The 11,399-nt window shown below is 53.1% G+C and overlaps 1 protein-coding gene across 1 annotated transcript; it reads right to left on the bottom strand.

The window, feature by feature from the left end:
- Positions 1–1,465: 1,465 nt before the first annotated feature.
- Positions 1,466–3,986, bottom strand: ELFN2 (extracellular leucine rich repeat and fibronectin type III domain containing 2). The gene has a single exon (XM_075050999.1). It carries the CDS (start codon positions 3,984–3,986, stop codon positions 1,560–1,562), a length of 2,427 nt encoding a protein of 808 aa, XP_074907100.1. The 3' UTR covers positions 1,466–1,559.
- Between the last annotated feature and the right edge of the window lie 7,413 nt (positions 3,987–11,399).

The raw sequence follows: 11,399 nt of genomic DNA, 5'->3' as shown, positions 1-11,399 counted from the left end.
ATTTAGGAGGTGATATGTTGCTGTGACTCTCATGAGGGCCTCTAAGTATTCAAAGGAACGCTGCCATCCAGAGGCTGGTATCCTCTTCCAGCCCAGCACACACGAAGGGAACTTCTGGAGCCATCCCTCTTGGACTACTCCCAGGCCCCATTCTCACATCCCTTTTATTTCCTGTGCTTCTGCCTTCACCCTAGGCTGCCTCCTATCCATGCCAGAATGTCCATGGCCTATTCAAGAGGAAGCCACTTCATGGCTTTTCTGTCAGCCCAGTGAGGTGAGCAACTGAAATCCTATTCTTCGCATCCACCTGCAAGTGATGAAGTTGGGTGACGCTCTTCTCACACACACCCACCCATCCCACACCCCATGGTGCAAGTCAGTTGGGAAGAGCTGCGGAAGCTTCATGTAGAACTTGTTCTGCTGAGCTCCCCTCCAGGTCCCTTCCTCAGAGTAAGGGAGACATGAACAGAGAGTATCAAACCTACTGCACAAGGGCAGCCTGAGCATAGGTGTGTATGGTGGGGAGGACCTCTGGCCTATGACACTTGTGGAGAGATGGGAACCCTTGACACCTCTGAGAGACCAGACCTTCCTGCCTTCTCCTCCACCACTCCTTGAGGACCTGGCTTGCCATGCCAAAGAGCACATTCATACCCCCCCACCAACTGGCAGAAAACTGGCTCTGAGCAGACCTGAAGAACGGCCATCGCTCCAGAATTGCTGGTGTTCATCAGCAACAACATGGCGGGAGAAGGAAAGGAGGAAGAGCAGCAAGGGCACAGAGCCTGTTGTATGGCAGGTCCTACCTCCCTTGGTCCTTCACACCTCCTTTCCTTCCTCTGAGGAGGGTGGAGGTTTGCGAAGTATCTAGACAGAAAGTGAAAGCCTAGGGAGCCTTAACAGAGAAGAGCAGGGAAAGGCAAAGGAAAAGAAGCCAGAGAACTTCTTCCAACAGATCCCACCTATATTGGAAGGGGATGGGAGAGAGAAAAGCCTCCACTGCCAAAGGAAATGAGGGAAAAATTAGTGATGGAAGATTTGGAAAAGCAGGTGTATCAGGTGGGCAGAGAAACTTTCTAAACCAAACCCCTCCCCTCCCACCCAAAAGAAAAATCAGCCCTCGACAGGGACAGAAAGAGCAATAGTTCACAGCTGAGTTTCATGCCCAGTGAGTGTCCATCCCTGCCCTTCCCCTGCCACCACTGCCACCCTCTCCCGGGCCATTCCCACCCCCACACACTCCAGTGTTGTTACCACAGTGTCAGAGCAGGATGCTCCTCCCAACCATCTGCAGGCAGAACAATGGTCCCCATAACACAGTAGAGACAATTCGGCGTGTGTGTGTGTCTGTGTGTGTGTGTCTGTGTGTGTGTGTCTGTGTGTGTGAGAGCTTTCTGTTGTTGTTGTAAACTTTAAGAAACGATTTTGTCAGTTTTGTATTTGTCGGGAGTATTTTGTTGTTGGTTTATTTTTCACAGTCAAGTGGCATATTTTTTTTCTGGTTGTTGGGGGGGGGGGGTCTTGTTTTGTATTGTTTCCTTGGAAAGAGCGAGGGAGAGTCACAGCTTCTGCTGAGCAGAGACTCCTTTCCAGTAATCCAGGATGTCATGCAGATCCTCGTCCTTGGCAAACTGAACTTTCTTCCGCAGGGCATGCCCAGCCGCCATGTAAACCTCCTCCCTGTGGTGCTTCTTGTAAGGCCGGAATCGCTCCCAGATCTTATGGGTGCTCTCTGATGAGTACTCAGGGCTGGAGGAGTAGCCCGAGAAGTAGTGTCTGGGGGAGAGCTGGGAGTACGTGGAGTCTCGCTTGGACCGGGAGAGTGGCTTGAGGAATGACACCCGCTGGCTCAAGGTGTCAGCACTTTCCTCATAATACAGGGCCGGGAAGGAGTGACGGTGCTCACTGCAATGGTAAGAAGGCTTGACCTCCAAGTGGTGGATGGCGCCCGGGGACACCAAGGGAAGACGATCCAAAGGGCTGTTGAGTGGGCTGCCCTTCTCAATGTATTTGGAGTCAGACTTGCTGAGTGGTGGGTGGTCAGGCACATCCAAGCTGAAGACCTTGGCGCTTTTGATGGAGCCACTAGAGGAGACACTGCAGGTCTTTCTGGCCACGGCAGCATCAGCACTGAGCTGGCGCTGCAAAGGGTGGTGGGAGCTTTCCTTGTAGGGTGGGGAAAGAAAGCTGGGCCGCTCTAGCCCACCCGAGGAACTGGCTGGGATGGACTGGCACTCAAAGGCCATGTCTGAGTCAACACCAGTCCCACCACCCAGGAAAGACGCTGTGTCCAGCTTGAGGGCATCGATGCAGTTGTTGATGATCTGGTTGACCTTGTCTACCTCCTTGGCTATAGTAGAGATCTCAGCAGCTGAGCCTTGCCCATTGTCAAGTTCCCTCAGGTCCTCATCCCGCTGGGTTCGCTCCAGCCCATCCCCACCACCAGTCCGCACCTCAATGTAGTTACCTTTGGTGGTGACTTTAGGAGTCTCCATCCCAGCCTCCATTGACTTTGATGGGGGCAACTTCTCCCCAATCATGGAAGGGATGGAGGACATCCGTGAGACAGGGATGACTGGTGGCTCACCCAGCTTCTGGGAAGGATGGACCATGGTACTGGTATCAATATCTGATCCGTAACGCATTTCCAGAATGGTCTTTTTGACATTGAGGGACTTCTGTTTCTCCTCCTGCATCCTCCGCTTCCGCAGGCAGTAGTACACCACTCCCAGGACAATGACCATCCCGAAGAGGCAACCCAGGGTGGTCATGATATAGTGTGTGGTGGTGGAAGTACTGGAAATAGGGTCCTCCCTGCCTTTGCTCCGGGTTGCAAAGGTCAGGCAAGTGTGGTTGTAGCGCCTGTTGTTGCGGATGGAGGCAACGCAGAAAGTATAATCAGTGTGGGCCTTCAACTTGTTGACAGTGACATATTCCTTCTTGCTCTTCAGTGTTGCTATGTCAGAAACGTAGCTGTTGTTGTATTGGACCAGCACGTACATCTTACTGTAGGGCATGGGGATGGTTACCATCAGGATGGCAGAGGTAATGGTGACATCGTGGAGCTTGATGCTGGGACTGAAGGAGGAGTCAGTGGTGGAGGAGGCTGGAGGCTTGACTGAGAGGAAGTCCCCAGGGCTGATGGCGGAGCCCTCGTCCAGGTCTCGCTGGGAGTCAGGGGTGTAAGGGGTAGGGTTGACCCTGGAGAGGGAAGGGATGGTGCCACCTCTGCACATGGACTGGAAGATGGTGATGGCATTGCGGTTGTGGTGAGGCCGAGGTACCAGGAGCGGGTACCCAGCGAACTCCCGCGGAGTCTCACACTGGAGCCGGTCATAGTTCTTGGTGACGTTGTTGAAGAGCGCCAGCCAGTTAAGAAAGCTGTAGAGGCTACAGTCGCAGTTGAAGGGGTTGCCAGCCAGCTCGCACACCATCAGATTGCTCAAGCTGGTGAAAGTGTTCCCCTCCAGGCGGCTGAGACGGTTAGATGACAGGTCAATGCTAATCAAGCTGGGGCACTCAGAGAAGGCAGTAGGGGTGACCAGCTCAATTAGGTTGTGCTGCACAAAGAGGAACTGGAGACGGGCCATGCCCCGCAACATGCCCTCTGTCAGGTTGGTGAGTTTGTTGTAGCCCAGCTGTAAGACCTGGAGGTTTGACTGGCCCATGAAAGCCCCGTCCTCGATATAGGAGATCTCATTCTTGGTCAGGTTCAAATCAGTCAGGTTGCCGAAGCGGTTGAGGGAGGAGTACAGCACCACTTTGAGCTTATTCTCGTTCAGACGCAAGTCGTGCACCGTGCTGTTGATATGCTGGGGGATGGTCTCGTACGGGGGCTGGTTCTGGCTGCAGATGGCCAGCCACACGTAACCTTTGTCCCCCTCAATCAGCCAGCAGTCACCTCGCACGGTGCCAGGGGAAAACAAGCAGAGCAGGGCCGCTGCCCACAACCCCAGGCACATCATGGTCTGCAGTGGTGCCCTCATCAGGATGGAAAAAAAAAACCCACCAGCAAAAACCAACCCCAAATCTCAGGACCACAGCAAAAGGAAACTAAGGGGCAGAGGGAAGAGAAAGGGGCAGTAACTGGGGTTTAGCAATGGAAGGGCATGAGCACCCCAGTCCTATTGGGTGTCGTCACCATTATTTCTTCTTGCCCTCTGGGTCAAGCCAGGAGCATGGAGCAGGGGGAACACGTGCAATCTGCTTCCAGCACACCCAAAAGCTATGAGCATGGATGATTGGTCTGGAAGGGAACTACCTTGTGCTTCTTTTCTAAACAAAAAATCAGACCGAGGATAACGAATCTTCTTTGATGCTCATGAGCGACTCGACCACCTTTTCCACTTTTCTCCCTCCCACCCACCCCCCACCCACACTGAACCCACCCCAAAACAAACCCAAGTCCTCCCCCCTCTCTAGTCTTCCCCCGCCCCTCCACGGTGTGATTTGGAAGAACAAGGCAGGGCTGCCTCCTCTGTCGCTCACGCTCCCTCGGTTCCTCCTCCTTCTCCTCCTTCTCTCCCGGGTTCCCTCCGAGAAGCTTCAGAGCTTCAGATCAAAAATGTCGAAAACAAAAAATACAGAGGGAAAGAGCAAGTGCGCACGAGAGAGATCCATCTGTCACTGGAATCTGGAAAAGAAAGCACACAGGAGACAAGAAGAGGCATCAGTTGGAGGGGTCTTTGAGATAAGAGTATAGACAGCAAGGTTTCATGAGAAGAGGGAGATGGGGAAGAGACCGCATTATGGGGGGTGCAAGGAAGAGAGGAGTGGTACTGCCTGCCATGCTGATAAGCCTTTGAGAAGGGAACCTTCACGACGTATAATCTCGTATCAGGGGTATGCAGAATGGTACCCAGGCTCCCTTAAGCAATGTGATCACAGCCAGGGACCTGGGGGAAGGCAGCAGCGTGGGGGTAGAAGGGGAGGGGGATGGAGGGTAGGAAACATAGGGCTGTTATTGCGGGTGGCTCAAAACTCCTAGTGTAAACAAAGGCAAGTCCCAAGCACAGCCAAAGCCACAGATTTTCAGCTGCCTGAAAATGAGGTACACAGAAAGCACGAAGCAGGGAAAATGCAGACAAGCCTTCCCTCCTAAAAAAAAAAAACCCACAACACTTTTTTGTTTGTTTCCTTCCTTCCTTGATGCAAGAGGGATAAATAATTCAAGCCACGTGTAACCACTTGTGCTCTAAAAATTGTTCCTGCCTCTTGGTGAAGGGACAAAGCTGTTGAGGTGAGCCAGCCTGGCTTGAGCATGCTGGGGGCGGTGGGGGGGAGCAGGGTGTAAGTAGTGTGTCAAATACCAGCCTCCAGTCTCTCACCCAGCAATGCCAGCAGGTCTGAGCTGGAGCACATCACCCACCTACCCCCACCAAAGAGAGGTGCACAGCTTCCACCTTCCTACTTTGCCACCTCCCCTCGGGGGCTGTGAACACTGCCCATTTGTGGGAAAGGACACCTTGCAGGAATCAGCAGCAAAGTGGCATTTGCTTCAATGTATTTCTGGGCTCTGGGTAAGCTCCTGGTTCTGACTGGGAAAGGCAGCCTGGAGCACCCTTCCCTCCGGCTACAGGTTCAACCCTTCTCCCAGTGTGCTGACAGCAGCCTGGCAGGGATGTCCTCAGGCGGTGCAGAGGAAATAATTTCATACAGCAGATAAAACATGTGGGCACTATGCTGTCTTTTTTTTTAATTTTGAGGAGAAAGACAATAAAAAACAGAGAAAAGGATTCTTAGTTAATGAAAAATAGATCCCCTCTTGCCCCTTTTATTTTGGGGGGAGACTGCTCACTAAAGATATCACCGAAGCTTTTGCTGCGAAAGGCGAACCAATTTCTAGCACAGAGACACAAAGGGCAGAAATAAAATGAAGGAAGATAAATGGAGGAGGAGTGAACCCTTGAGGAACAAGGCTTATGTCTGTGGAGAAATCTGAGCTGATTTGGGTCTGTGGAATTACCAGGCCAGCTGGATTAAAGGATCAGAGATAGTGTCACAGAGAAACACTTAAATATTCAATAATCCAAAAAGTAAAGCCAAGATGGAGAAGGGAAGGGGGGGGGGGGAGAGCTAGACCAATGGAAAAGACAGAGAGAAAGCCTCTGTTCTCCACAGCTCATCATCTGAGGCCACCAAACTCATGTCATTTATGGTTGTCATATGACGACCTCCAGCTGCTGCCTCAGCTTTGCATCAGCCAGCACTGAAGCAGAAGGCAGAGGTTTTTACAGTCTGTTGCTTTGTTTCTCAGCCTTATAATCCAATGAGAAATAATTTCCTGACACTGTCTCCCCAGATGCATCAGATAGGAGGCACATCTGGCTCTCCACAGGTTGGGACTCACAGACCTCTGATATTCCTCAGCGCCAGTCCCCTGCTTTGTCCCACCTTTTCCAGAGGTGATGGCATGCAGAGATACAGCCAATCCCCCATACCATCTCTGTCCCTTTACCTTCCCCTCTAATGTTCCTTCACTTTGCCTAGTCTATTCCACTGAACAAAAGAATGGCAGGTACTATCACATTTTTTGCACGTTGGTGCCTAAATTATGTCCACCCCGGGAGAGGCCAGGGGCAGCCCCTCAGCAAGCAGTGAAAAGCGTAGCCCAGATTTTAGCCAGAGTCCTTCTCTGACCATTATGCTTTGCCCTGTCTCACTTCACCAAATGCCCTGCACAATATCCAGCTCCACACAGGAACACCCCAGCCCCCTTGCTTTGACCCCTTCTGGTAGGGCAGGCTGCTCCAAACGCTGTGCTGGAGTCATCGCTGCCTGCTGTAGCTCGTTCATGGTGCACAGGGAGAAATCCTGAGGCCAGGACCACATTCCTCTGCAGCAGCCCCAGTAATCACTGAGAGCCACCCCATCCCACTCAGGGAGCTGCACTCAGGCAGCACAGAGAGGGTTTGGGAAGGGGAGATGTCCTAGCAGCCTGGAAAGAGGTGGCTGGGTTAGGGGGCGGATGGAAATGAAAGGTGTTGGCAGTGGAGCTGGTTGTTTCCCTCCCTTGCTTCTCAGGCAACAGAGCAAGAAGATGCAGGGTGGGCAGGGAGAGCAAAGGCAAGCAACTCCAGCCCAGAGGAGAGCCAAGGAAAGGGGACACACAAGTTGTGGAGAGCCTGGTGTGGAGGGAGGCTGTGATTACAGGTGAGGGGAAAAGCTGGGACATGGGATCTGTTTTATAGGGCAGGTGCAAGGTCACCACCCCCATGTGCTGGGCCTACCCGGCTGTAGGGTTCCGACACTCTTCACTGTAACCCAAGATGGCTCTTACAACGTGCCCTTGGCTCCTGGCCATCCTCACGTATGCGAGAGCATCAAGGAACAGTAGTGGCATCGTGCCCATGAATGGCTGTACCTTCCTTGGCTGGCACAAAGTCAACCCATCAGCTCTGAGGTCCCAACGATTTCCTTCTGGTTTATTCCCTACTAATGGATACCTCAACGTATTGGCATTTCTTTGCACCAGAGTGTTTGGAGAAGAGGAGGAGGCCACAGGGATGGTTCCCCTGTTCAGAGGAGACAGTAGGGAGGGCGAAATAGAAGGAGGAGAGTCCCATATCTGATTTAGGAGCTGGATGTCCTGATAGCCACAGACAACCCTTTGGCTTGGGGATCAAGGCAGCACAGGGGGTGACACAGGAGCGCAGTCACTAGTTAGATGGCCAGGTATGAGGGCAGGTTAAAATACAACCACTGAAAGTGTAGAGAGGCATGATATGAGGGACAGGGAGGAGCTGGGGGCTGAGGGGGCTGGAAGGACCATGACTGAGAAAGGATACAAGGTCTAGAGGCCACGGTGTAAAATGGAAACCAGAAAACCCAAATACAGCAGCAATTTGGGCCTGAAATTCTGACCTTGTCAACCTTGTCCTCCTGGGGCCCAGTGCACTGGAAAAGCCAGCACTTAATTCCACCATTGCTTAAACGGTGCTAAGAGCCTCCCATTAGAAATGCATGCATTAAAAACCTGCCAAACATTCTTGGCTCCTCTGGGGACACCCCGAAACCAGGCCAAAGCTCCTGCTGCTTTCTTACGCTTTGCGCTTCATCTGGGCATCAGCCCCCTTCCCAGCTCAGTGCACTGCCTGCTGCGGGCAGCCTCAGGGCACAAACACCATCCCCAAGGGGCTCTGCCTCCCCACTCTTGGCTTCAAGGTCCTTCCAGGATTTCTCTAACCACTTTCCGAAAAAAGGAGCCTTTCCTAGGGGTGCTTGGTACTGGGAGTTGGTGCCTTACTCGGAGGGACTCTCCACGCCGGCTGGATAGTCTCTGTAATACGCACTGGTCTGAGCATCACTGCAGCTGCTTCAAATCACCACCCAGAGATGGTCCTTGCTTTTGCCCCAGCTATAGTGAAAAGACAGTGCTGTGGGAGAAGCTCGCAGCACTGGTGTGGCACTTACACCACAGCAGCCCCTTTCCTCTCAGCCCCACTGCTTCCAGGGATGCTCCCGTTTATTGCAGGAGTTACCATCAAATCATGCAGCAGAGAACCTGTGGCTGTTCCCAAAGGTGCTCCAGAAGCCCTGAGAAGTTTGGGATTGAGAGAAGAGGGAGCAGGAAGCCTGATGACCTGTGGATTTGTGACATGGAAGACATTTGTGTGCATGTATGTGAGGGAGAGAGAGAGAATGTCTTCTACTGCAGCTTCTCTGATGTCCACCAAGGGTCGAGCTCACACAGCACTCTTTCCTTTAATGGGGCTCTGTGAAGGCTTCTCTCTCGCTTTCTCTCTTCTCTAATTTATCCTCCTATTTTCATGAAACATGTAAGATCTCAGCATCTCTGAGATCCATCCCAACATTACATTTGTTCAAAATTGGCCCTGTAGCTTCAAAAATCTAGAGGACAGAGGAGCTGGCTTAGGCAGAAACATAAAAAGAAAAAAAAAAGCTGTAGAGCCACCCTAGAAAGTCATGCAACAAAAGGTGTTTTCATGTCACTAACCAAAGACTCCATCCCTTATAGGGGTTGAACCAGTATCAATGGGTCCTGCTGAAGGGTGGCCACTCAATATTAGAGGCTCTGTGAGTTTTGGCAGAGTGCTGCCGCAAGAGAAGTCTCATGGTTCAGTTCTGGGCAGGTTCATTTTACTGTATATGAATTCAGAGTGCCTGCTGGGAGAAAAATCATCCCTCTGAAAGCTGGGCTGGCCCTGCCATGAGGGGGGAAGAAGCTCACAGCTCCCAAACTCCAGCTGTTCCTGACATGAGGAAGCCCAGGGCACTAGGATCCCAGCAGGACAGTGCGCTGAGGAAGCCCACAGAACCACGCAGGATCTCAGCTGCTTCTCCCAGGACACGGCTGGAAGGATGCTCACAGCGCTCAAACTCCAGCCAGCAGCGATGGGGACCTGCACAGGGCAGAGGGCTGGAATACAGGCTGTAGGATTGCCCCAAGGACATGCTGCTCTGCAGTCCTGCCCTTTGGCCAGTTCGGGGCATGGGAAGGGTTCAGGTATTAACCTGAATTTACCGTCTGCCATACACGTGCGCCCAGGCTCAAGCAAATGCACAGCCGCTGATTCCAAACCTTTGCTGAGCCAAACAGCTTAAAGACTAACCGTGAAAAAAAACCCAACACGATGCTGTATATAAAACCCCTGCTCTCCCATCGCGCCTCCCCAACAGTGATTAGATGCCTAATTTGTTAGGCAGCAAGAAAGAGAGAATGGGAAAGCTCAGGGGAGAAAAATGAAGCAGCTCAGAAGCATGAAAGAAAAGAAAGAGCTTTAGAAGCGTAAATCTTATTTTAGAGTGATAAATACTGCCAGAAAGGTCTTTCATATGCCAGTGGTTCCTTGGCAGGCCAGAGAGCCACCTTTGTTTTCCAAAGTGAAATGGTTACCTTTTATATTAATATGATTATTGAAGATTAAGGGGGATTTGCATCAAACCAGCTCCACCCAGACAGCCCGCAGCAGCCCACAGGAGTGCATGCATGGGGGTAGGCACGGGGAACAGCCTTCTGCAGGTAGGAGAGGACGTCAAGAGATTACAGGTTCCATAAAAAATATTAGCAGCAATAAAGCCACCTTCATCGCTCTCCCTCCAGGGGAGAGGGGGGCCTGGGAAACATCATTCCCCTTGGTGTCATCCCATGAACCCAGACACGAGGCAGTGGAAAGGCTTAGAAATAATTCCTGTTGGCGATGGGGAGGGAGCGAGGCAAAGGGGGAGTATATGCGGAGGAGTTGCTATAGGTGATGGGGTGGGTGTGCGGGCCGGGTGTGTACGTGGGTTAATCACTCCGTGAAGCAGAGAATGAGCGCTGACTCCTGGGGTGGGGGGGGGAACTGCCGTGGGGAAGCAGGCGAAGCGCTGGGTGCGAGCATACGTGTGTGCGCGCACGTGTGTTTGCATGAAGCAGTCACTGTGGAGAAAGGGGTGGGAGGGGTGGGGGGGGGGGTGAGGAGCCCTAGGGAACGGGGTGGGAGCGCGGGCTGCGCGTGGGCGTGCGTGGATCACGGGAGACGGCCACGGGTGTGCGAGCGTGTGTAGGGGAGAAGGGCTGCAGGAAAAGGGGTGGGAGCACTCCTTCCGTATGCGTGCCCCGACGTGAATCACCGTAGGGAGCGGGGTGCGAGGGCTGGCTCTGGGCATCCGCGCGTGGGACGGAGTTGCTGTAGGGGACGGGGAATGACCCCGCTCTCTGCAAGCTGTCGGGGGGGGGGGAAAGGGACAGGAGAAGCAGCTCTGCGTGAGTGTGCGTGTGAGCTGCCGCAGGTAACGGGGCAGGAGTGGGGGCTCTGGGTGCGTGGGAGGGAGCTGCTGTAGGAAACAGGGTGGGAGCACTGGCTCTGTGTGTGTGCAGGGGAGGGCAGCATGTCCGGCACGAGGTCAGGAGAAATTCTTGGGCCGTATGAAGACCCCCATCCCCTCAGGGTCACTGTGACGCCTCTGCTGTCCTGTGGACGCCTTGCTGCCCTATTTCCTACAAGAGCAGCTCCTGGCTTTCACTGGGCTGGCTGTAAATGGCAGGTCCACAAGGTATTTGAGAGATGCCCTCACTCAAACCAAGCATACCTCCGGTATTTCTGGAAGCTAAATGTATTCATCCTCAGCAACCCAGCGGTGCCAGTGTGGAGTGCCCCCAAACACACTACCCTGCAGGGAAGGGGCATGGAGGGGGTTAGTCCCCTGCATTACAGCTCACTACTGTCTCTTGCTGGAGGGACTCAGAGCCTAAGGAATCACACAGGTCCTGGGCTGGCTGAGGGTAGCAATCGCTTCACAAGGCGCACTGGCGGCCAGTCATCCTGCAGAGGATACCTCCAGGCCTGCAAACTCTTGCAGGGCACAAGCATTGGCATTCCAGCATCCTTCAATGTGCTCTCGCCTTCCAGGGAACGTTCCCTGTGGGAGAGGTTCCCTTGCTGGCAGTGAAACCT

Source organism: Buteo buteo, chromosome 19 (genome assembly GCF_964188355.1).
Source record: "Buteo buteo chromosome 19, bButBut1.hap1.1, whole genome shotgun sequence".
Lineage (NCBI taxonomy): Eukaryota > Metazoa > Chordata > Aves > Accipitriformes > Accipitridae > Buteo > Buteo buteo.
The sequence above is the reverse complement of the archived record's forward strand: the minus strand, read 5'-3'. Positions and strand labels throughout refer to the sequence as shown.

Bases quoted from the DNA above. Each gene is read 5' to 3' on its own strand.
- ELFN2 (XM_075050999.1), bottom strand. From the start codon at position 3,986: ATGAGGGCACCACTGCAGACCATGATGTGCCTGGGGTTGTGGGCAGCG.